Source organism: Anopheles stephensi, chromosome 3 (assembly GCF_013141755.1).
Source record: "Anopheles stephensi strain Indian chromosome 3, UCI_ANSTEP_V1.0, whole genome shotgun sequence".
Taxonomy (NCBI): Eukaryota; Metazoa; Arthropoda; class Insecta; order Diptera; family Culicidae; genus Anopheles; species Anopheles stephensi.
Window position 1 is genome coordinate 30,929,624 of NC_050203.1, and position 27,420 is coordinate 30,957,043.

General features: G+C 42.8%; 1 protein-coding gene across 4 annotated transcripts in view; it reads right to left on the bottom strand.

Moving 5' to 3' along the window:
• The window catches only part of LOC118509487 (zwei Ig domain protein zig-8), a 239,003-nt gene that overhangs the window by 158,462 nt on the left and 53,121 nt on the right, over nt 1-27,420 (bottom strand). For all 4 annotated transcript variants that reach the window (XM_036050141.1, XM_036050139.1, XM_036050142.1 and 1 more), the window contains one exon: nt 15,411-16,343. In XM_036050141.1, coding sequence (XP_035906034.1) covers nt 15,411-15,480 — 70 coding nt within the window. In that variant the 5' untranslated portion in view covers nt 15,481-16,343. The remainder of the gene's footprint in view (nt 1-15,410; nt 16,344-27,420) is intronic.

Below are 27,420 nucleotides of genomic sequence, written 5' to 3' on the forward strand. Positions count from 1 at the left end.
TTGATTGATCCATGATAATACAGAAGAAATAAAAAGCAACAAATGTGTCACATCAAAGCAGATTCACTTGAACTGACCGCATACTTTTCTGCACGATTTCGATGGCACCAGGCAATTCTGCTTATTCCGACGGTTCCGTAAATCTTGACGATGGCGATGGTTCCGGTCGAAACCAGCAATTCTTTCCTTATCCTTTCCTAAAAATGAATCGGAGTCGGATAGGATCTGAATCCGGATCCGCAGTTGCACCGTGGTTGCATTTCAAAGAACCCATAACTAATCAGCATTAAGTCTTACAATGTAATTCTTAGGTAATCAATAGATTTCAGGTTTGATCAGCTGTTTAGATATCTTCTTCTTATTTTTCTGTGGCACTGCAACCTCGAAATGTCTTGGCCTGTCATTTCTGGCTTTCTGTGACTGGATGTTACCCGTAGCAAGGTAGAAAGCCCTGCGTACGCGGAGCTGGTCCGGATGGAATTTTATCCTCAGTTATGCCGTATGAAGATCGGCGGCGCTGTCGCTTCGGCCACCGGACCACTCCGCTGTTTAGATTAAGTTATGTGCAAATATTGAGCAATTTAAGGCTCTATTCCCATAATCCGTGAAATGTATCGATCCTTTAGAATTCTTTTAAAGACTGAGCAAATAAAATCGAGTAGATGTAAGAAAAACAACATAATATGTCATCTTTGAATGCTCGAGGCTCTATGCCCAACCCGGAGCTACCAGTCGATCAAAGGGAATTACAGTTTCATGTGTAATGTTTTTTTGATCCCAATATGCTCTCGAGGTACTGACTGTTGTTAAAGACATGAGATCAATGTCGGGCACAGGAGCATTCTGGTGAATCCTGAGGATATTTCGGAGGGATCCTCCTGACCACCTTAACGAAAAAAACATCGCAAGAATACTGCGGAGTTTTTGAGCGACTCTGTCTCTTAAGTTTTTGATAATAACCCAACTTAACGCCTGATAGTCCTGTCACGTGCGTTCCTGTTTTAAATTTCATCTAATTTGATTCTCAACTTGAAGCTTTTATTGTTGATAGAATTTGAGGAAGCATGAAAAACTTCCGGTTAAATAAACGGATTCATACGAAGCTTACCTACAATTTGGTGACAAACAGTTGAAATGTCACCTCGTATTGTCTAAATACCCGATACAATGTAAAGACAGTGTAATCTAGTTTTCATTCAACACCACCATCATCTGGTGCCCGCCTGCAGCTCAGCAAAGTCCAACAAAAAAAAAGAAAGGGCACACACTTCACGAAGGATTTGCACGGGTACACTTTGACACCACATCAAACGGTCAACTTGTCGAAAGCCGCGCACCGCAGAGAAGTTTAGCTTTCCCGTAAACCGTCCATGCGACTAGAATCCGTACCCAGCGTACCGAAAGTCTCTCCCGTCCCCAGAAAACCCATCCGTCAGCTTGCCTCGCTTGAAGCAACCGTTTGCAAAACACACGCCAAGTGTCCGGGGCTGCGTGCGTTTGCAGCATTTTGCACCATTTCAGTGCTCGCGCGGCTGCGGCACATTGCGGTCGACCTTTTTCACCGATACCTTGTCCACCGCCACCTGTCAACCGTCTCCTATGTATGTGTGTGTGTGTGTGACGTAGAGCTGGTGGCGCCGGTAGCTGATGCGCTAATCCGTTGTTTGCCTTAGCGAAACGCAGCCTTCGTTGTTGTGGGCGGAAAGGTCGTTTTCGGTACGGGTGGACGGTCTTAGTTTGCCAAATTTAGCACTGCTGCGAGCCAAAGTCTGCGCCACTGCATTGTTTATCGCTGTCAGGGTGTAAGTGAGTGTGCGGGTACCTCCGGAAAATCGGATGCGAGGTGTCGTTGGTTCCCGCGCTTTCCAGAAAAAAGCCACTGCTCGGGACGGATTAGAGCGCGCAACTTTGAAATTTCTGCACGCGGTAAGTCGGTAAACGGTGGCAACAAATAAATAAAAACCTTCCGCTAGCCAACGGAAGCGAGGGAAGGATTTTGCGATACCGAATGCGACAGGATTTCGGTACGCAACCGAACGGTTAGCTGATCCTTCCGCACGTGTGACACTTTCCCTCACCCTGATGCTGTGGGATTTATTTTGTTTTGTTTTATGTTCGTGTGTGTGTGCGTGTTTTTGCACCCAACCAAAAGGTGCGCATTGATGAGAATCCTTCTGGTGCCGTGTAAGGTTACGGTTTTAGGATTTTTTTCTAGCTAAAAGACCTGCACAGGGTTTAAAAACTGGGATAAATCCCCGGGCAATTCCATTGTCATCAGGATTAGAAACGAGCTTCATGAAGAATTGCTTGGTTGCGTTGAAACAACAGCAGAAACGATTGGAGAGCAGGGAAAAGCTTGCAATCGTGGTCATATCCTGTGTACTGGTTTACTTGATCGTTATTTGGAGCTGCTGGCAAAGGTTAAAGGCTGCTAGAGAAAAGATGATCTGTTTTTTTTTTCAATCAAAAGTATGTTACAACGAACAAATTATAAAATCATCACCATAGAGTGCCGATTTTAACAATTTCTGAAAATATTCATTCCAAAGAAACAGTTAAGGCCAAGATATCTAACATCAATAAAATCTATTTTATTATAGAGCTTTGTGGATTTCAATAAAAAAGTGCTTGCCCTGGGACCTGTGCACTATGTGTTGCTAAAATGTGTTTCAGAAAATAATGCTCTTTGCGAGTTAGTATTATATTTAAGTTGCAAGCTTGCAAGTGCTGTGTCGAGGGAAAATATTCCGAGAATCATCATCGTTTGATAAAGTTGACTGTATGTTACAATGATACAGTTTTCAAGGATAAATGAAAAAGAATAAGCAGTAAGCGACTTAATAATTTTTTGTTTAATGCACTTAAGTGAAAGTTCTTAATGAATAATGCTCGTAAATACTTAAATTTGATTTTTGCACAAATAGATATATGTTAAAATACCTAGTAAAATATTGTAAAATAGTGGAAAAAATGCGAGAAATTTAAAATAATAAAATTTTGTCAATTTGGTGAAAGCTTTTCATGGCATATTATGGCTTTTCAGTCACAAAAAAAGGTTGTGAAGGGCAAAGAAAAATCTAAATTTTGGAACAATTGAATTAAAATATTTTTCAATTGTCACATGGAGACGCCTGGTATTTCATGAATAGTTAGATCGTTGCACCGTTACGATGGTATGACACCGGAGAAATGATAGACTATGCTTTTTTTTAAATAAAGCTCAAAACAATTGCTTTTCAGATCAGCGTAGCAAAGCGATTCTAGATTCAATTTTTTTTAAAAAATACTCCAATGTATGATGGAGACGCCTGGTGGTTTTCTTGTTGATGAAAACGCGTAATATTTTTTATATAATGGAGACATCTGGTGTTTCGTGAACAAAGAGATCATTTGATCAGTTCAATGGTAATAAATTTATGAGAAGTAAGTCGCATAAACTTTAGAGAGGATTTTTATTAAATAATAAAGGACAACACAAGGAGCCATTAGAATATTTAGTACAGCTTTTCTGAATTTAAAATTTATGTTGAAAAATGAAATACAAAATTCAAAATGCAAATTGTAAAATCACTTCCATTTACTACATTTCTTTCGACAAACGTATTGCGGTATATCGATTTCCGTGTCACCGATCAACTGCGAGATTTACTGCGCCCCGTTTGCAAATTTCCAGCCCATTCTATTCCATTCCGAACAAACTTTCTTTCAAAGAATTCACCACCCACAAATAGGACGGCTTTACATGAAAGAAAATCGGCCATAAAGTAAGTTATCTTGTTTAACGCCACATCCATCAAAAAGCCAACCACCAAAATACCTGGTAACAGCTGCCACAAATGCATTCTGCCCACGGTGCAGATAGCGTAAAAGTTCGTCACATCGGTCACAACCCCCACGACAACAGTTCGACGAATTTCAACCCCTGTTTTTTTTTGTTTCCTACATCGCTCTAAATCAATTCCGGAAAACCCTGAACGGCTGTAAACCTAACGGGGTTGGGCGGTTTTTGCCTGCGGTGAGCAATAAGTAGCCCTACTAAACGGTCAATAAATCTTCGCAAGTAAGTTTTTGAAATTTTCGATACCATCTCAGCTACGGTACTGCGGATGCTGCCGGTTGGCCACCCGACGTTGGCAATAAATTTGCACCAGTGTGGGTTGAACAGCACGCCACACCGGTGGCAGCAGCACACTTGCTAAATCAGAAACAGTGCGTGGTACGGTTTTGCTGCTGCTGCGGCTGCACGGCAAAACCCCCACTCCAACGCCTGACCCTTGCTGTGTCGGTGAGTGTCGCGATTGCGTGCGGCTGGGAAAGAATGATGAAAGTCAAAAGGCATCACGCAGCGTGGCCGTAGTCGTAGTTGTAGCGTAGATGGGCCGAGATACGGATGCCGGGTGCTTGAGCTAGGTTCGGGCTGATCGATTGCTATCGACATAAATTATGTGCCGTACATGGTTAAGCTTTGGAGAATGCGTGATGAATTGGGTGATTCGCGTGCTCGACAAACGACGCCCGCCCGAATGGTGAGGCGTGACCACACTCGGATGGAAAGTTTTAAAATTGGGATGAGGAAATGTCTGATAAGTGAGCGAAACAAAAGACTACCGATAGGGCAGGAACGAGTTTGAAATGTTAATTTAATGGACCTTTCGGAGGAAATGTGAAGGCCAACACGTTTGAGGAAAAGTAATATTTTCTTAACGAAAATAAGTCAAAATATTTAAAACTTTATTTAGGACAACAAAAAGCCTTGAAAATCAGAAATAAATCATACAACCCTGTCCTTTTCACCAAAAATTTTAAAACCCAAACGTGCTGTAACGTTGAAAACTAAGCTACTTTTCTGTCCGTAGCTTTCTCCGATCTCATGCATTTTTTGGTAATAATTCCCATTTCTACCGGAATCCAAAACCGATGCGATCACATTCTGCTGTCAGGAAACAACCACTCAAGCTTTACGATAACGATGCTACAGGCTCCGATGAAGCCGCCATCTTCATTCAGGGTAGTATGGGGTGGAAAATAATTTCACGCGAAATTTAAATTTCAATTCGACTTTCACTTTACACCAGATTTTGATCCTGGCTGATGCCCCCGCAACCGACACCTACCCGTACTTTCCACTGGATGGCGTGACGTACGTTTACTTTCCATCGATTTGCCGATAGCAATTTTCACGTCAACGAAATATCCGGTTTTTCCCCATTTTCGTGTTGGCACACTCACACGTACTCGTGGATACGTGGAAACGATCGATGCTGCCGACACGGGTGGCTAAGATCCGAAAGATAGAAAACCATCAAACTCAATTCTCCCCACAACCTATGATACTTTCCAGCGTTTGGGTTTCTTAGTGTGTATGGGGAGTGAACGACGGTGTTTTCAAGTTTGACATTCGCACAAAACTCCTTCACAAATTGACACACACACAAACACGCGCGCATACATTTGTATGGAAAAGTCCTCACGGCAAATAAAAATGGCTACGCTTGTTGAGAGGGCCTTGAAACGCATCGCCCTCTACAGCACAACGAAACTCTTGGAAACCCATCATCTTCCACGGCGTCGGGCCGAGGTGTATATAGTCGAAGGAGATTCAATCAAACTGCAATCAGGCTTTCCGTGGCGCACCGCTCCGTGCTACCGAAGCATTCTGGTGGGACCTTGAAAATGGTTTGCCTATGCTACTGGAAGTGGAAATGGCACGATGGGCAAACACTTCAACGCCAGCGGGTGTGATGAAATCAATTCTGGTGGCAAATTGAAAATAGTAATCGTAACACACTTAGAAGTGATTTATTTGTTGCTTTTTTATAGTATATTTTATCAGATGTATTGGTTATTAAATTGCTATCAAATTTATTAGAAAGAATGAACTATGTTCTAGTAAAACTGGTAACGCTCAATGAAGTCTAAGCGCCTGATGTTATGCAATTCTCACAGCAACGGGCAAGAATGTGAAAAACGCACTATTAAGTTGTGTTTGCTGATCAGTTTGTTAATAATTTATTAATTTTACTATTTATTCATTAAGTTCTTTTGTGCCTTGAGGTTTACACTATCGAATTCTTGTCGAAACTATAATAGACTGCATGATTCAGACTACTAAAGTGCCGGGACCAAAGAGAAACTACAAGAAGAATAGGAATCAGAGCATAAAGTTTAGGAGCAATTCAAGATGATTGTCTAGAATGAGAGGAAGATAAAGAGATGCCAAAGCCGAAAGAAGGTCATTCACTAATGGCGTCGTTTGATCTCAATACAATGCAACGAGCAGGAAATGTCAAAGGTGCACGAGGACGAAGGAAACTCCAGATCTGAAACAAGCAAACCAGTGATATAAGCTGAACCAGTGATTAAGCCTGCAAAATATTGTAGGTTTTGACATATCTCCATATTAAACTCTCAGCATTTTTTTTTTGCAAATTCGCAGTTGCATTTCATCTAAACCAGCTTTCATGGTACAATTTATTTGAGCGAGTTGAGTAGGATAGTAATTCCTCAAAAGTCTTTTTTGTCAACTTGGACAGTCAAAACAATCCCTGAAAGGCTACATGCAAGATTAGCATAAGCAAGTCTTGGGTGAACTAAATCGTGTGGGCCCTCGTGCCAGCAAACTGAAAATAATCACTATAGTTGTGGCTGTAAAGGCGAGATACTTGACAGCTATCAACTTGTTAATCTTAGAGTGACGGTGAAGGCCTGAGATGGTTTTAGTCGGAAAGATTCACACAGTAACCAGGCGGAGATTCCGTTGTTTGTAACGTAACACTGGGTCATTACGAATGATTTCCACCAAGTTAAAAAAATAGTCCGGACTGGTTCAAAATATCGAGATATGAAACACCGTAGGTCAGCAAAATTCGTGGATAGTTTTCTTATAAAACTCAGAGTAAGACTAGCTGAGTTGGCCAAGCTCGTGATGTGATCGTCAAAGGGAAGCTTTGCACCAAGTGTCACTTCCAGATCGTGTACTCGGTAGACGCAATGAAGAGGGCTCCCATTAATAATGTAAATGAACCGTAAAGACAAGAAGGAAATAACTTAAAGTCGATAAGCTTGATTGTCCCTGAAAAAATTATATTTACTAAAAAAGCCAAGAGAACACCGAGAAAGGTTCAAATAATATGCGTCCAGACTCATACCGAATTATAAGATAATTTAAACGGTAAGCGTGGTTTTACGGAATCCACAGAATAATTAACATAAAAAACACTCGTTATGTTATTCGGTTGACAGCCGTTTTGTTCTATCGTTAGTTCAATTGTACAGAGTTTCTTTTGTTTGTTCATTCATGTTTTAGAGAGCAGGAAACATCGTCCAAGTTATATTATACTGATCGAGTCTAGTGGCAGTATGATTATTTAATCTAATTTTTTATTTTCATTGTTTATTTCTACTTATTACTCCAAAATGTTAACCACCAAAACCAAAACGGTATGATAATATATTGTAAAGCAGCACAAAGTCAATCAAATACTCAACGAAAGCTTCAAGCGCAAAGCGAAGATTCTATCAAAACACGACCAAGCTTGCCTAGCGCAGACGACTGTACATCGATCACTGTACAGCTTTCCATAAGCATGTTGTTGTAGCGTGAAACAACATGTTTTTTACGGTTTATCCTATGCTCTGGCCTAGCCTTTTTCTACATCTTTTCCCGTGCTCCCGTGGTCGCTACATCGTTTTTTCCTGTTCACACGCTTGTTACTACACTGTGTGGCACTTGGAGCGCTCACCATTCTGTACGACTGCCACCAGGCACAGCCGATCACGAGAACGGGAAATGGGGGTTTGCAAAATACTGCTTACTTTGCACAGACCACCACAGTGTAAAACGCAGCCGCCCAGCGAAGGGAACGTGGCTGGACGGCTTGGCGCATTTATTCGCCATTGATTATAAAATTATGTTAATTTATGCTCGGCGTACACGCGGCACACACTTTCACCCGAGAAAGCCGCATCCTTTGGGAACTGAGCTGAGTGGTGGCTGAGTGTGCGACAGTGCGGCTGTTATTACTTCAGTGGAGTGCCGGCGTTCCACACACACACACACACACACACACAGCCCAGACATACTGTACTGTTGTTGTACTGGCGTTTGGCACACGCTTTTCGAATCGATTTGCAATTCGCCTGCTCGAGCACGCTCGCATCCGGGCCGACCGGTCACTGTTTTATTCAAGAGAGTCAGTCACATTCGGTACAGGCTCACATCTAACCTTCTCGTCGCTTCACATAACCATTCGGGGCTCTGGTATCGCTTTTCGACAATTGTCAACCGGCATCTGCATGTGCGTGTAAAAGGGAAGAAAAGTGAAATGAAATAATGCAGCTACAAAGTCACATCGGCCGGAAAAGCCATCCGCATAAGCTACCGCATACTGCCACCGTGCAGTGTGGATGTGTGTGTGTGCGTGCCTGACGAGAAAGTTAAGTAAATTGTCAACGCTAATTTGCATCTCGTCCCGGTGGCTCTAACACACTCTCTCGAAGGGGTGAGGTTAAAGGGAGGAAGGGTTTTAAGCTGGGGTTTTTGGCAGTGCTAACGATGCCTACAGAATCCCCGTCCCGCAACACGTGCGCAAGCATCTACTGTCGACGACGGAACAGTGTGCTAACACTGCTCAAACACCGGTAGGAAACATGACAGCTGTCTGGATTTAGATACCGATGCCATCATACACACGGATTGCCTAGAGAACCCTTCGAGCGCTCCAGCCTCGCAACCGTATCCAAGGATTGGCTTCCCTTGACGCTTCCCTCCATCTGATTCTTTCCCTCGTCTTTTAGAGCGTAAGAAGCGTTACTTTGCGAGTCGATTCCGTTTCGATAGCACACAACCCAAAACGGCGACGTCGTGCCAGTTATAAGGATCCCAGTTTTGGCAGTGTTTGGTTCTCGTCTTTTTTCTGCTCCAATTTCAGCTTCTTCTTTTTGCAGCTCAGCAAAGCCTCATAATGGAAAATAATGAAACCGTTGTCGATGGGCAATTACGGGCTAATGCGGCGAATTGTAATACGCTTTCGATTAGATCTCGAAGCGTACACGAGCGGCTCCGAATCTGGGCGAAGGTGTGTACGATGGAGTGCGGCATGGTTTTCGGCAGCCCGTCCATGTGATTGATCTTCGGCTCAAGAAGTCCCTTTTGCGCAAGGTAATGGTATTAATGCTGGTGGCGCTACAAGGACGTACGGTGGTAACACTGTTCAAAAGCAATGTAAAAGCTTCTTGAGGCGAGCTTTTGATGCATCAACAAGGTTGTTTGGTGTAAATAAGTAATACGTAAGCCGTGGCTTGTAATTGAGATTTGTTCGCATATATTTGCTTAAGGCTGAAGGATTTTTATCACGCAAATAAATTTTAATAAAAAGCAACATTTCTTTAGTCAATGGTTGATGACATATAGATATATTTCGTAAAAAATGGAACGGCTATGCTACGGAGAAGCATCATATTATCATACTCTACAGTCCTTTACATAACTGTAAGATCATTTAAAAAATTAGGTTTAAACTTTAAAAAACGAGCTGAGAAGAATTAAATATTCAGAATAGCTACAATGAACAGAGAACAAAGTCTTTTGTTGCTGTGACTTCGCAGAATGGTTTATACCTAGAACATTTGATGCTGTTAAATCGCTTAAAGCTTCGGATAAGTATTCTCTCTTCGGATACCTTCTGTAGCTTTGTGTTAGTTTCAGCTTCTTTGCCGCTTGGGTCTATACCAGTAAGATAGTTTTTATTACACTTAATTCATACATTTTATTTCTTATATTATTTTTTGGAGCGGTTCGGTGGTCGAGGCGAGAGCGGCGCCGGTCTTGTTATGGCAGGACTGGGGTTCAAATCCCATCCCAACCGCCTCCCCGTACGCAGGACTGACTACTTTGCTACGGGTAAAACCAGTCACAGAGAGCCAGAAATGGCAGGCCAAGACCTTTCGAGGTTGTAGTGCCACCGAAGAAGAAGATGAATTCTTATATTTATAACGTTCTTCAGAGAACGAGAGAGAATCCCAGCTCTTAATCTGAGTACTTAGAGGCTCAAGATCCACGAGTGGCTCTACTAAACGAAAAGGCTATCGTGAAGAAGGTTGAGGCTTAATGTAAAAATGTTAAAATAATGTACACACATCATACTAATGCATCAAAACTCCAAGATTTGGCATCCAATCCGAACCGTCTGTCCGAACGTTGGAATGACTTATCAGGTACGAGCATAATTAAGCCAAGGAAGCCATTAAGGATAGGAAATTAGGATAACAATAATATTAAAAAGCTCGTGCAGATCCAGAAACTTGCAACAACATGTGTCTTACTTTATCTTTAGCAAGGAACACTTATTGATTGGTTGTACAAACATTCAATCAACTAGTTGCGCCAGCAAAAGCCTGCGACTAGGCAAGGGTAAAATCTAACCTTTAAATGTTGCAGTCCCAAGGATCCACGAAGAAAATGAGCAGAGAGCCAGATTGTAAGAAATCTTCTGAGATTTTTATAGCAATCAAAGACCTTTATCATGAAACAAATTTCAGTTGAAAATACTAGCTTGGTTGAGTCTATATAAAGTTTTAATGTTAAACAGCACCAATATTGGCACCAAAACAGCACCAAATGTTGTTTATCAAACTTTTGAGAGTAAAATACTATCTCCGTAAAACAACAACAGCATGATAACGTTGATCAAACATATTCCTTAACACTCACAATCATAGCCGCAATGTATTTGTGTCTATTTGCAAACAATCAGTCTCAAATTGATTGGTTGAACCAAACACATCCGAACAGTAAAAAAAATCGCTAAAACTCATTTCTCCAAATATTCCTTCCCATTGCCATTATTTGCTCGGCCTTTATCTCATTCTCAAACACATCCTTATGCTGATTTATGGCTTCCCAGCATCGGCGGTGTGCCAGTGCATACAACGATTCTGTTTAATTCATCCCTCCGTTCCATCCCTCCCAACAAACCGAATGCAAATGTGTGTGTGTGTGTTCTCCCCGTAAGCTGAAAAGGCTCTGACTGTGTCTAAGTGCACAAAGAATTTCTTAAAATAATTAAAACTCCCCCAACGTCAACGCCCTGGTTGGAGAGTTTTCGGTGGTGCAGGCAACCCCTACTGAGATGGTGAGCCATCGTGGTGCATCGGAGGAGTTTAATTATGTAAATTTTGGGTCATCTGAATGCATTTGCTTACGGTGGGGAGGGAAAAGGGAGCAAGAAGGAAAATTTGCTCGCAAAAGATACAAATGGTTGAGAAAATGGGTTGGGGTGTACATCCCCGGGTTCGGTAATCTTCGAGGGAAGATCTCAAATTAGTTTCACCATTACGTTACCCGGTGGTCCGGGTAAAACTCCGTAGCTGGGGTTGGTAAACGACCCCGGTGGCAGATTATCTTCAAAGCAAATATTCATATCATGTACCGGTTTCGGTTTTCGATAGAGATTTATAAATTCCCCAATTTCAAACCTCCGGCACGGCGGCTTAAGTCATTCCCATATCCAGGGAGCAAAAAACAAACCCCCTTGAATCCTTTCATTTCAACCTCAACAATCCGAGAACGGGAATGGTTCATATTTTCCACTACTTCTAGCTCCATGCTCCCATTAGCCACCGTCCAACACAACCGTAGCGCGAAACTTGGGATGGAAGGATAAGGTCCTTCCCTGCTCCTCTCACAATGCCCCCCTATAATGCCGACTTCTCCCCTATCACACTCGCCACAAAACGATGTGCCGAAGCGATAGCATGTCCCGAAACGTGACTTTGCTTTAAAAAGAGATTTTAAATTGATACAGCACGGACCACCACCGGTCGGGAAACTGTGGGCGAGAATGAGCCAGTTGGGCTAGTGCTAGTGAGCACTCACACCGGGCGTGTGTGTCGTACGGAAAAGGACGAAAAGGACGAGCACGTGTGCATGTAAGTATGCACGTCCGGTGTCATCCTTCGCTAGTTGGTGGAGCGTTTGCATGCTGCATGCTTCATTTCGTGTCCTGTCGAATCGTTGCTGCTACTAACGACCTATTTCAAGCTTTGAATATAATTCTTTTTTTAACACACACACACACACGTTCACGTTTTCACTCCACCACATTCTTCTTGGAAGAGAAAGCGTTCCTCAATAGCTCTCCGAGTGGATAGATTCATCGTCACGTGACGCGCTACGATACGTTATCGATTTCCGTCTCGATAATGGAGCCGGGTGTTTTGGACGGCACAGCGCTCGGTGCAGAGGATCCGTGTGCGGTGAAGTAAAAAAATGGAAGTCCTATCGAATGACTAATGGACTTCTTCGACGGCGCTGCTGGTCTGTACAGGCACGAACCTAACGTGCGCATCCATCCGCAATGCTCGTGAGTAACATAAACGGAAGCTTCCGCCACGCCAAAGGCGCCAGCCCAGTTTCGAACCGATCGGGACGGAAATATTTCAACCTGGCTACAAACGGGAAACTCTTCGAAACCTTTCTCCAACCAAATCAGGTCCTCCTCCAACGATATTGCGAGTGCTCTGAAAATGTGCCCCGACCCATCTCGTGTACGCGCAGGGCTTGTTGTGCAATTACTGGACCACTCGTGCAAACGGGTCTCGCGCATCGTTTTGGGTCGTTTCGCCATTTTTTTTTATTTGTACCCAGAGCCGGAGCAATTAATCTTGATGTAAAATATCGTTCCGGAACGATCTTGCCATGGTTCTCTCGTCCCCCCTAAAAAATAGGTTGAACGATTGCGCGGGATCCCAGGCTGCCCGTAGAATGTGAAATGGATGGAAAAATCAACAGTCTCGAAACTTTCCCTACCGTTGACCGCCGCCATCGGGAAAGCGGAATTGGACCGGACACGTGTCCTTGGTGCGGATATCCGCAGGCGGGCTGACCGTGTACATGGATATTCAAGGCCCGAGGACTCCGAGGGTAAGGAGCTCTAAAGAGAGCGAGAGAGTGAGAGAGACTTGGATAGAACGTCTCGCCAAAACACAGAGGAAAAAAATCCTAGCCATGATCCTATCGGGCTGATCCGCCGGAAGACAGACAGTACACCCTACAATGCCGGAACGCGACGGAAAGCTCACGGATGAGGTAGTATTTTAGGAGCTAATTGAAGTGATTATGTATCACCCACTTGACGGTGTGTGTTGTTTTCCCTTTTTTTTCGGTACGGCCCGGATGGGCATCGGCCGTGCCACAAATCCCTGGCACGAGATAAAGTATGATGCTAGAGGGGTTTTTTTGTTGTTTCCTCTGCGTTTCCATTTTGTTTTGTTTGTTTGCTAGAAAACAATATGGCAGCTGTTTTGCGGGCGGATGCAGCATGCTTGGGATTGCAATGTAAGGATGGTAGCATCAGACAAATGTTTAAGCGTGAGTCACGTACAGAGGATTATTGATGTAGGGTTTTTTGGGGTGCTGCCGGGCACAATGGTGTGATGACAGTGCACTACTACTAACAGCCAGTAGGGTATTGTATATGAGTATTTTTTTTGCTTTGCGTTCGATGCATAGGGGCGTGTTACATGGCGAAGTTAAGGCAGTTTGATGGAAATAGCCGTTCGAGGTGGATTAGACGTGGGAAAAGCAATCCCATGAAATGGAGGGATTGGAAAATTGTTGCTCGTTTCTTTTAACTAAGAGGTTTTACTAGTTTTGTTCTGGACCTAAATAGAAAAGTTTATTGATTTAGTGACAGTAATGTAGATGCTTAACTGGAGTTCTTTCATTCAATGGATTAGTTTCATTTGGTTAAATTCCTTACACGATCACCAATACTCGACTCATACCTAATTCAGTGCATTGATCCCTTAGTACGAGTATGTATCATTTGCTGCCCTTTTTTGCTGTATAAGAACCATGCGCGGCCATTAGATGCCTCAGCGGCACCGGTCTTCACACGGTAGGACCTGGGTTTAAAACTCATTCGGACCGTTCCCCTATAGTGAGCAACAATGCGATGGTATCAATAAGTCTGGTGTGACCTTAGCGGTCGTTAGGCCAAAACAAAGAAGAGTAATAAAAACTGTTCGTCGGAATAGTTGTTAAGAGGTTTATATGACTCTGGATTCAAAGAGGCCTTGTGTGGTACGGTTAATTTGAAATTTAAAATTAAATTAAATTAACTATTTCACTCGTTAAGTTTTGTCTGTTAAGATGACTGAATAAGAGTAATTCGAGCGATGTTTATATTTATTTTTTATATTTAATTGAATGCAAGACATTTTTTGTTTCAAACAAGACAATATGGCCTCACCAAGATATTATTAATATGCAGATTATAAATATGCCTTAAATGTTTTAAAATGTTTATTTATGAGAGTTTTTGAAAGGATGTGTTCAAGCTTACCCCTGAGCTCAATAGTTGAAAAATAAACCAATTGACCGATAATCGATTTGCTAAACCCCGTGCCGAGCTTTCAGAACCGTTCAGAACCCAGGGGCCTTCAAATCGTTGGATGTTTATACATACAGGTAGTTTTGTAATAAATCTCTTCCCTAATATCAAACAGCACAATCGGTAACGATTTGGGAGAAAAGCAAAAAATAAAAATAAAACATCAACGCTTTCACAAGGTTGATTGATTTATTATAAGAGTTCTGTTACAACACTAAGATAATAAATCCATTTGAAAGCTCAACAGTTAACACCTAAGTCGATTGAAATCAGTTACCTGACATAGCCTGTTCGTACTGCTGAAGATTTAATTAATCCGTGCTACAAACTTTCAATCATAATATGCATATCTTCCTATCCCAAACTCTAACGTAACAGGTTCAAGTTTACTGAAGTATTGTACTAGTGTGTAAAGCAGGTGCCAGTCGGATAAACTTTATTTTTGTGGACTAGTCTTCTTCTTCTTTCTTTGCCTAGCGACCTTTCATAGATCATGTCTGCCATTCCTGGCTTAATAGACTTACTTATACCGCATAGTTAGTTACTCAGTTCACTCTTTTGAAGGACGGCCCAAATGAGATTTGGACTTTGATCCTGCCGTTTGAAGACTAGTGCCGCTGCCGCATCTGGCCCGCACATACTTGTACCGTAGACTAGTACCATAGCAATTAAATGACTCACAAATCATTTGGATTTTGGTCTGAAATATTACGGAGGTATCAAAGCTTTCGAACAGACCATCTAGCGATTTTCACCGTGACAAGCAAAAAGATTGATTTATCAATGTGGACTGTTTTTTCAGAAGATCACTTGCAGTTATTGTTCCGATATTTCTAGAGAACATTTCTGTGTTTGGTCAAAGAGCAGGACCAAACCCAAAAAGTTGTTGATATAAAAGTGAAATAATACGGTTCGTTTCACAGATTCAGCATTATTTTTATTCATTGAGAATGGTGAGAATTCTCGAGCGAAAAGATATTATTTAAATCATAAAATTTTAACTCAATCATCACTCACCTGAGTCGAGCGTTGTGGCGAGCAGGATCGAGGGCAGGCAGAGTAGAATCAGCTTAAGCTCCAGCATCATTCTTCCTGATTTGTGTCGACTATTTTCACTTCTACCAAACAATTCCACGTTCCGAACACCGATTCCTCCTTACCGTGTCTTCCACTTCAGAAACAGGTCGTTGTCCTGTTTGTCTTGGCTGTTTCACCAAATTTATTATGATTTCAATTTTCAAACACACATCACTTCTTGTTTCCCTGTATGTTTTACTGCTGACACAATTTTCAGCAGCTTCCGCAAAACCGTTACCAAGTTCGCACACAACGAAAACAGCACTCTTCTTCACTATCGTTTCACCAAACGTGCCATCGGACCAATGTCATCCAGCCGGTTGGTGCATCCTGTCCCTGTCCAAAAGCATCCATTCAATTTGTGCTCACTTTACGCGACGTGGCTCCGAGTGCCGCCGCGAACGTGGTCCGTATTGGATGTGACTTATAGAGGTGCAAACGAAAGCTTTCACACCTTCCGCGAAAGGAGTTCTGCTGGGCAACCGTCGGGTTGTGAAGAAGTTATAAGCATGCTTTACGATTTTCCCATTACCCACCACGGGGATCTGCTGAGCCGCAAACCATCTCGCGGGGCAAAGATATTGAAAAAAGTTACCATTACTCAGGCGCAAAAATTAATTTTCCTCTTCTTCCCACGCCCTTTCTCCACCCCACATCGGCATCGGCTTATCGTCCGTTATGATTACCGTCCCGTCACCTGGTTCACCATCGCCGTGTTGTTACACGCACGACCGTTAGCTTACACTTTTGAAACATTTAATATCGCCTGCCCGGAAGCGAAGCGCAAACATTATACGGTCAGTGGGCAACATTTCATAACACGGTCACTCAACCTTCTCACGGCCTCCCGTCCTTCTGTTGTCTGTGTGTAACCTGTACGGGGAAGAAAAGCGAGAAAAGAAAAACAAATGTGATGAGTTAGTGAGAAACATTAAACTAGCGTAAACAGTAAAGCAAATATGAGCGTTTGGTTGAAGTCGGTAAATGAAGCCGGATTTTTACGGGCATGCAAAGTTCCTGCATGCCTTGGGGCTGGACTGTAGCGTTGAAAAGTTGAACATCCTATGGAGATGGCACGTCAGGGAAGGGAAGCATTATACCGGTTAAACTACTCCAGCCGGACGTGTTCGTGATAAACGAAAGCGAAAACACAACGCCATCAGCATGCTGGAGCAGCAACATAGTCACTTTATGGCGTGTGTGTTGAAGAGCCCATGTAAAGACGAGCTCGCGTGTGTGTGTGTGTGGATGCTCATTTTGCGTACAATTTCCCTGCCGAAACGCACACACGCAATAGCGTCCATCCTTTTAGCCCACCCCACACTGTGGAGCTTCCAGCGATGTCTAATGACTTTTATTGTCCTAATTAAAGCCCTTCCCACGACGCAACGGGGCGACAAAAACGCGTGCCGAACCGAAAACATCTTCGTGTCATTTTCGGTTTCATCAACATTCATCACGTTTGAATGATGTTCCCGGTTTTTTTTTGGTGTTTTACCCGGACGCAGGAGCACGCACACGAAGCAGTCGGCCAGCGAACGTGGCTCACTCACTCGACGACATCACGCTTATCAGAAGGCGCTTTAATTGGCTGTCCCCTGTTTTGTCGAAAGTTGTCAAAACCCTGTCATTAATGTGACGGCTGAAGACGCTGGCGCCGGATACTATCCGGCTGGCGCTCCGGTACCATGGTACCACGCCATTAATCAGCGTCACACTGTGGGGTTGGGAAAGCTTTGTGGGCGGTTACTCGTGACACCATTCAATCCGTTTGACGCACACCACCATCGGGCCACCGTATTTATCTTATCTTGTTTTCCGGGACAGGCTTTTCCTGTTATAAGATACGCTTTACTTCAAGCAAAATAAGAAGGTTTTGGGGGAAGGAGATTCAAGCAGAAGCATGTACGTAAGTCAGGAATCAAAACCATCAATTATGCATTTTTGCGTCATGTTTGCTAGTTCATCCAGCGCTTTGATCTCTCTTCCACGAGTCATATAAAAATGGACAGGTTTGGCTTGAACTGTATCGGCCTTTTTGCTGCCCTTCTTTGGGACAAATGAGGTACAAATATAGCATCTAGAAAATCAGATAAAGAAGGTTAATTATATTAATTAGTAAGTAAAAGTTCTAATTATTTTACAGCACAATAATAAGCATACTGCAATAAAAACTGAGTTTAGTATGAGCGATACAATAATTAATGCTTCGTTAAAGGCATTTGTAAACATTCATTGGAGTGAAGAGACCATAGAAAAGCCTAAACTTTGCATAAGTTATGTCATTAGTATGGCTCTGGACAATCCTGCCCGTGAGTAGACTCTATCTGAGATGGAGAAATGACGCTTATGTGTCAAATGGCCACGACATCGTAAGTTTTGACAAAGCCGTGTCGAGCACCCCAGTGAAGATCAACGTGTGGATGTAGTATCCGATAATTTATCAACATAATTGACCGTAGAGAACGGTCTCTACAATAATATATGGGAAAACCAGAAAGAAACATTGGACGATAGTTTCCCAAGATCGTCCAAGCTACAAAAATTGCCTATAAACGAACAAAGTTGCTCCTTAATTCAATTTGATTTAGCATTACAAACCCAAGAAGAAGTACGCTCTTTTCTGGTTCCATTAACTTAATTTAACCGTAACTTAAATGTTAGTCCGGACAACTTTCCGCAGTTCGGACGAGGCTTTGGATTATTTTTTTGGCTTAAACAACCGGCATTTATTATTGCTAAGTTATCGGGGAGTACTTTCTAGGTTAAAAAAGCCTTGCGAATATCTGAAGACTGGAGTTAGTAACTGGACTTATGGAGTGGCAGTGACGATTGCTACGTAGGTCTTCACAGGACTAGATTTATTGAACTGCAGATCTCAACTTTCTTTTCGTAGGTAGGACTGATAATCCAGATTCTATAGAAACTCTACTCGAGGAAAGCAAAAACGGTAGACTCTTGACTATGGAAAGCCAAAGCAGCTCTGAAAACCGTTTGCAAAAGAACATTGTAAACGTTTCAAAGTCAAGACTCAAGACTCTTGATCGATCGCAACTGTTTAACAGCAGCGTCATGACATTTTAAGTTCAGTTAATCTGGCTTTTTACTTAGGTCTCCTGAAAAAGAGATTTTAAAAATAAACTTCTAAACAAACAAAGCAATAAATAATTCAGGATATATTTTTAAACATTATAAACTTGTTATTTGTGGGGCGGTTCGGTGGCCGAGGCGACAGCGGCACCGGTCATCATACGGCAGGACCGGGGTTCAAATCCCATCCCAACCACCTCCCCGTACGCAGGACTACTTTGCTACGGGTAAACCAGTCACAGAAAGCCAGAAATGGCAGGCCAAGACCTTTCGAGGTTGTAGTGCACCGAAGAAGAAGAAGAAACTTGTTTACATGATGAGTTTTCCTCAGACATATTCTCCTTCAAAATACACGATCAAACATAATTTTATTTTCGTCGGAAGAAAAGATTCACTTGTTACTTGCTTTTACCCTTTGCATCTTAATTAAATTAAACTCCTAAAGAATAAGGGATTGTTCACCAATTTCCATCAAAGTCCGTCCCCATTTTCGTGTGACATTCATTTCATTGGCTTTTGTGCTTTCGCAAAAGAGCACGGAAAACAAAAACAAAAATGACAATCAATTACAAGACCACTGGCGCACCGTTTCTTGTTAGTGAAATGTAAGTAATTAAATAACAGACTTTTCGTGAGGAAAAGCATCCAAACGCTCCCTTTAGCATATGAAAAGGGTAAACGAGTGCAAGCGACAGTGGGTGAAATCCGTTTTGGTCACCCAGATTCGTCGACAAGTGACAAACCAATATCGATGACCACATCACCTACACCGTAACGCAAACATGGTGGAAGCAAATCGAAAACAAAAAAAAAAACAGCAGAAAACAAACAACCAATTGCTAGTAACCGGCGATTGTCGCGGGTACTCCCACAGCTGACGGTGGTGGCGATAAAGTTGGCTGGAAAGAGTTGCCAAACAAGCAAATAAAATGGTAAATAACCGAAAGGAAAATAGCAGCTCGGCGATGTGGCCGTCGATGTGTCTCGAAGGGAACAAGGGCAGCCTGTGTGTGAGTGTGTTTTTCTTCTTTGCTACTCTACCAACACTCGCTCGGTCTTCTTTTCTCACGTGCAGGGTAGCATAGTCGTGCAGAACTCCGCAGAACTGGTCAACACACCAGCCATAACACCGGGGCTCCCTGTTCGGGACCGGGCCTCGAGGCCACGAGGGCACGGGCATAAATAATCAATTATTCAAATTTTTCTTCAACCACTACGGTAAAATGTGGTTCCCGGGGCAACGGATGGCCTGTTTTCCATCATGCCGCAACCCCCGGGTGCCTGGCTGACCCCGGTCACGAATGCCTGCGCGCTTGTCTTTCCGAGAAAAACACATAACGCATAGTGCTGTATGGAAGTTTTTCATTTTTCACCCGAATTTCCCCTCTCACCGAGCCTACTGCCAACCACTCTCGGACATGTGTGCGTGTCGATAAGGACGACACAGGAATGGCACGCACAAGTTTTAGACAATCCTCAACACATACACACAGCCACATACACGGGCTCACGGAAACTCACGACAGCACGATCCGGATATGTCTTCAATCACGAAAAGAGAAACTCCCTCGAACTTCTGAACAAAGAGTGTTCGTGTGTGTGTGTGCTTCATTCCATCAGACAGGCCATCATAAAGTGAAAATTCATTTCAGCCCTGAACCGGTTCATGTTTATCGCACAACCATAGCATAAAGAGCCCTATCACTTTCCCAGTTCCCGCAGGACTGACATCGCCCATTCGGGCATCCTTCAACAAATAGTGTGCAAAGACATCATCGAACATCCACACCATTTGGGAATTTATTACGTACAGCAGCAGCAAACGGCCAGCGTTGTATTTGGATAGTAGAAGCATGTTTGTTGACATGTGTCTTTAAATTGAGCCCTCAGCCGAGTTGGTTGGAAGGTTCTTTTTTTCAGGTCGTTTTGACTAATTTGATAATCCTTTGAGAATGCAGTCAGATGGCAGCTCCTTGTATGGGAACCGAAAGTTCAAGCTTTTATATTATTGAGTTTAATAAAATAAATCTGATGGATTTGGGGTTGAAATACGACATTTCAGGTATACGGTTTACATATTGAAAAATTGAACAATTGAAACAATTGAAAAATTGTTGTAAAGGGTAAGGCTAGGATCATAACATGTCTAGATCATTTTCAGATGGAACTTTAGTTTGAAGTGCTTTTTGAAACTTTTGAAAAAATATATTCTCCGTCCGTGTGGCTCGTTCAAATGGTTCAAATTTCATTCGGACTGTCCCTTCGTGGTAAGTGCTGACTATCCAACATCGGAGTATCAATAGGACTAGTGAACCAGAAATGACAGCCATGACATAAGTCATGCCGTTAAGCAAACATGTAGTATAATCTTGTTACTTGTAGATTCCTGTAAATCATAAAAATATCTTCAATTAATAGTAGCGGACGTCAACACATGCGGTGTTGACAATACGGCGTCATGCCGTAATACTGGAATTATAAATAAATAAATAGTAGCGGAGCTGGTCATCACTGTAATCAGAACTAAACATTATCCAAAAAACGCTCAAACATCGCGAACCTATCTCAAAACTCCTAATTTGCACCTTCTGGATATTGGGTAAAGTACTCTTCTGTTATAAAAACGTCGTGATATAATGTTAAGTCAGATATTCAGTCCTCTTCGTGGCATCAGCAGACCCTGTAATTCAATTTTTTTTTTTACCAAATATCGCAAGTCATAGACAAAAAGGGCGATTTAACACTCACAAATGTTCTTTAACCAGATGAGAAAAATTGGCTTCGGGAACTCCAAATAAGGGTGAAATCCATGCAATTAACAAGGAAGTCAATGATCCAGTAATCAATTTACTCCGATTCTAATACATTAAAACAAGTGTAGGGAGATTATGGATTCGGAAGATTCAAATATCCATTCATTAGAAAATTTGATTTTTTTTTACACCCTCAATAACGGATTCGAATCCAATTTGTATTCGACAGGGATTCATTACGGATCTAAATCCGATTAGACAGGACTCCGTTGAAATTTGGGACTCGATTTAAAATTCCATTGGGATTCAGTTAATATACGATTATAATTTGACTGAGTTTTTAACAGGATATTATAGGGAATGGGGCCGTCCGCAGGCCGAAGCAATAACGGCTTCGGTCTTCACATGGCAAGACCGGTGTTCAAATTCCATCCAGATCGCCTCCCCGCACGTGGGGCTGACTTCTTTACTACGGGTAAAATTAAGTCATAGAATGCCAGAAATGGCAGGCTGAAACCTGGGGCATGCCGATACCTGGGGCCGTACGATTGGGTTCAAATAATACTGTTGTCTGATTTCATAATTCTTAGTGGAGCCTTGGTTGAGGTTCAGTTGGCCAGTTTAACAAAAAGATGGGTGGTTATTCCTGAAATCTTGCTTCACTCTTCGTCTAACCATCATTTCTCTCATCACCCGTGTAAAGATTCAAATTCCAACAAGCCTTCACTTTTCCCCATCACTAATTAAAACAAAGATTCGATTCACCCTTCGGAGTTAGCCAAAACAGAATGGGTAAATCAAAAAGGGATTCCCAACAAGGATTCTTTAAGCTATGTTCTTAATAAAAGGGATTTAAAGATGAGAACTGAGATTTTCCGCAAATGACGAAGGATTGAGCGATTGCCTACGCGAATTACGGAAGATGTTTTCATGGACGTGCAATCATTTTGACCTAACAAAATTATTTAAATATGAATTAATAGATCCATCTTATTATTACCTTGTCTGGGATCAAGCATTTTTGCAAATAGAAGTAAAAGCAGGAACAATCACCCTTACTATAAAAGAATGACAATGATTCCAACTATCTCATACTAATGCTAAACATAAATTCAAAAGCTTCAAGAATTTTTCACACTAAATTAATAATATTTATTGTAGAAAAGCTATGTTCCAAGTATGCTTCTATATGTAATGAACAAACCTATCACGCGAACAGAATTTTTACACGCATTAGAAGCAAACCTACCATTCCTACACAATGTTTTGCCGGTCGCTGCATTTTACAGTACACTTATTAAATTCATGCTATTTGCGCTCCAATTTCTGCCCGCCGGCCATACACACGCCGTGCACCGTTCGTTTGCAAATACAGTCCGTGCATTTACAGTTTCGCTTAACAAGCGAATTCCAAACACACACACATAAGAAGAACAAAAAAAAACGCGAACAAAAACTTGGCGCACACAATTGGGTACTTCTGGTCCAAAGATTCATTGCATCGGTGCAATCCAAAATGCTAGCGTCATGTGAATCGATCTTTTCGGGAGGAGTGGAATTTCGCCTATTTTTTCGCTCTCTCTTTCTCTATCCCACTGTTGTTGGCTTGGAGTGGTATTTTCCGTTCTGTGGTAGTTAGCAAATTTCTAAGCGGGCAGCCCTGTCAGCTTTCATTCGATTTAGCATAAAGGGTTTTTTTATGCCATTTTGTTTTGGACCGATTGTTCCGTTCTCCCCTTGCAGCATCGGCTGGTCACCCTGGTAAGGCAATTGAAGGCCACGGGTTTTTGCATCCCATCCGAGTTTTTTTTGGCATTTATTTTTTATTTTTTGCCTTTAACAAATTTGATGGTTTTAGTTTTAATTCATGTGTTCCGTCGATCGTGTGGAGCAGCGCATGAGGGAATTTGTGTTACTATATGTAGAAAAAATGCAAGCATCCCTTCCCGATGCAGCGAACGCTGACAGGCAAGCGAAATAAAAGGGATCAAATGATAGTTTTTTGTGTTCGAGATTTTTTTTCTGCTTCTACTGTAGAATCATTGAATTTTAAGGCCTTGCCGTCCGGGCCCAGACCCGGAAACGATGATGATAAATGCATCACCGCATCACTGTGTCAAACATCAGCAGTCCGGTACAATCAACTAGCAAATCCACTAAATGCAGTTATGCATGATGCTTGTACTCTCCTGTGTCCTACTTCTTGCACTCCCGGCCAGGGACGCTCACCACATCAGGCCCCCTTTCAATTTCCACCACCCTCCCAAGTGCGAGCATTTCGGTCCGAGCGCACAGCGACCAGCTGGTTTTGTTCAACTGTCCCACAATGGCTCGCAATCAATTTCAATTAATTTAAATTTCAAATTAAAATTCAAATGATTCAATTAATTCTACGTCCGATTGGCGTTACCAGGCGCTACTTTAGCCCCAACCGAGCCATCGGGGTGCATTAGGTTTTGCTGTGGAGAAGGAGAAACCATTCGGCTCCCCTTTTTCCTGGGTGTTTGTGGAGTGCGAGCTTCGAAGCTGTTCATGGCTTCAAAGTGGTGGCTTTAAGCGCTTAAACCAGAAACCCCACAGTCAGTATCTTGGCATCGCGAAAGGATCAACAACGCCGTACACGTTTACCGCACCGTGAAGCAACTCTTTCGCGTACGGAGCAAAATGCTGTTGGTACAGCGTTAGTATAATTGGCCTCCAGTCTCCTGTCCTTCGTTTGGGGCTCACTCGCGCAATCTTGAAGTTAACAAAGCGCTCGAATATTCTACCCCCGTCCCAACCCCGAGCGGAATCACTCGCGGGAAAATCAGTCGCAAGGCCAATGCCAAATGGAAATAGACTTGCCCTCGTTTTTACAGACCCCCTGGGTGTGTGTGTGCACACAGCTCCACGATTTGCATTTACGATTGCACGAACAATGGCACTCGAAACGGACGAACCTTTGTTGCATATCGTTTCGCTCCGTGTTCTGTGCTCCTTCACTATCATTGCAGCGCATTATCGAAATCAGAATTGTCAGAAGTCAGAAGCGCGACGGTGGGACGATGCATAAATACGACCGTTACTTTGTGCTGGTCGGTTCAGTTGCTGCGTTGAATGTTTTTTTAGGAGAACTGTTTCACCGGGGGGATATCGTTAAATCAAGCTGTCTCGAGCTATTTTCGGCTTTGCTACGTTGATTGATGCATGACAAATTGGGTGAGTTTTTTTGTTGTTGTTGCTGTGGCTCCATGACAGCAAACATTTTATTGCTGTTTCGGGTGTTTAAATAGTGAAGCATTACGTGGAATGAAAATATCTATTTATTACATCCTGTAACTATGTACGGTGTAAACTATCGATTTAATTTCGCTATAAAGTTAGCCTGTGACAAAAAAGCCACAAAAAGCAAAAAGACTAGCCATTATCATACCCTCTAATGTTTCAACAATCAGGAAGGTTTCACCAACTTTTCCTTTGAATTAGATAAATTCATAATTCCTTTATTTTTCACAATAATTAATCTATTCCGGCAAAAAGGTGAGAGTTTCTAGAAATTAAAATTTATCGACTCGGCTGCAAAGCAGTTAACCACTTGTAGGAAAGAATAATTCTCATTAAACGCTACAGTATAAGTTCCAGCGAATCGCAACTAAAAGAACGTCACGACACGATTCCCAACACCCCAACGAGTGATCCGTGCAATTTGTGTGCCCTATTCCAAAACCAGCCAGCCACCCTCGGGACATAAGATTTTCGCTCCCGTGCACAACATAAAAGTAAAATCTCTCTCTCTCTTGCACTCGTCTCAAATTTTTCTCCCCTGACAGGTTGCTTCCATCGCAGCCAACTTCAGCGTAAGCATTCTTCCCCTTAGGAGCTCCCTACTCAGGTCAAAATGGCTTTGATATCCGACCGTACCACCCCGCTTTTCCTAACGTGACCCATTAGCCGAATGGCGCGAGGGCACGTTTAGTAATGCCGTGCGGTTGACTACGTACGTAATTCAGCATATCGGGTGGAAAATCTAGGATTTTGCCTCCCGCACACTTCGTGGCTCTATGCGTTCTCACCAATTTATTGCATATTTCTTATGCACTTGACGGTTACGGCCAGCGGCTGGTAGCCCTCGAGCGAAAGAGCTGGGTTGGACCGTCGCAAGTAGTTGTGCTCAGATTCTACACTAATATTCATGCACTCACACACACACAGGCATGGACACTTGCACCAGGGTTCCTGTATCTGATGCCTTAAAACCCCTCTTACCGTATGCTTTGCGTTGGTCTCTTGCCGTATGCACGATAGAAGAGGACGAAAAAAAAAAAGAGATTGAAATAACCCGACACTAAGCACGAATTAATTTTATGACTTTTTATGCCACTGCACGACCAGATATGCTTCTGGGAGGAGGGGGGGGGGGGAGGGTGTTTGTTGGGGTGTTTAAGAGGTACGGAACGCAACCGACTGAGATCGTTCTGCAAATGCAAGTAACGCCTCGCCGAAACCACTTCAACCGTTCACGTTAACGCGGACAAATGTGCTTGCATATGCAGAGAGCGCGCGAGAGACATCAGCACAAAGGAAAAGCAGGGGAAAAATGTGTATCCGCTACGAACCACCGGCAGGAAAAACTCATGGGCAAAAAGGGTCCGCAATTGCAATCGTGAGTCTCAGCTGCAGTTGACTGCGCATCCCATTTTTCGCCTGATAGAGACATCCGTGTTTAAGTGAATGTATAGGAGCGCGTACGTACGTCTTCAGCGCGGCCCGAGATCACTGATAAGAAGAATGGGCCCGTTTGGCGGTATGTGCTAGACGTTTAGGGGTGAGATTGCACCCCGGTTCGGTCGGTAGGTTTGCACTTTGAAGCTGCAACTCGCCGTGGCATAATTATTTCCTTCGTGCACGATCGTGCAGCTCAAACGGTGCCAACCATAAGCACGGGGATTGAAGTTCAGCTGATGCTAAACAAATCCTGGGCGCGTCGATTTGTTGTGAACATACACACTCCCGTGTGTGTGTGTGTGAAATCGAGCATAAAAGGCTTATGCTAAACACCTTTGTGGGTGGCACACGGCCAGGTAAAGTCTCGGCAACGTCGCTCGCGCTTCCGTCAGTAATGAATGCTCGGGCTTCATTACTAAAAACCACTTCCGTGGGTAGTCTTTTAAGTGTGGAAAGATTGCTTGCCCCAACGCTTAGCAAAACCTTACGCCTTACGGAATTGCTTTAACCGGGTTCTGTTTGTAATCGGAGCAACGAAAACAGTGCCCCCGTGTACAACCTTTTCAACTTCAAAATCGTCCCACTTCTTGGTGCTGTTGTTTTGTTAACCACCTGCAACACCCACAAATGATGGGACGACGATGATGCATTACGGGACCGCGCTCGGCATTTATGTTTTCCTAATGATAGAGCAGCCAGGCCCTCAAAACGCAAGACGCAAACCGGCAGCCTGTCAAGCAAAACCTGTGAACAATAACCGCCAGCGTTTGGTGGTGGTGGTGGTGGTTGTGGTGGTGGTGCTGATGTGTGTGTTTGTTGAGCTAAAAGTTGATAATCGGTTTTAGAGCAGCGGTTCTACGACCCTTCACTAAACTACTGACAAATTAAAGGTTAGAGGAGATAAGCATCTTGGTGGGTGGAGTTTGGAGCAAGTTGCTTTTCTTTCTTAAACAGAAATATTTCGAGCATTTCGCAGGCATTTGAAAGAGTTTAATACAGAGAAACGAACTTTTAAATATGTAAACTGTAAATATCTTAATGATATTTTTTATTAAGAATAATGATTACGAATAGTTTTATAAATATCTTCCAAGTTTTTGTATATCATTTCATTACAATTAAGTTTAAATAAAACATTTGCAAACGTTTATCTGTCATTAGAAATAAGCGTATAAGTATTCGGGCCGGTCCGGTGGCAGAGGCGATAACGGCTCCGTTCTTCACACGGCAGGACCGTAGTTCAAATCCCATTCAGATACCGCCTTTCCAAACGTAGGGCTGACTGTTTTACTACGGGTAAAATCAAGTCACAGAAAGTCAGCAATGTCACGCCGAGACCTCTCGAGATTGGTAGTGTCAAGGAAGAAGAATATTATTATTGCAAGAGATGAGTCACCAAAACT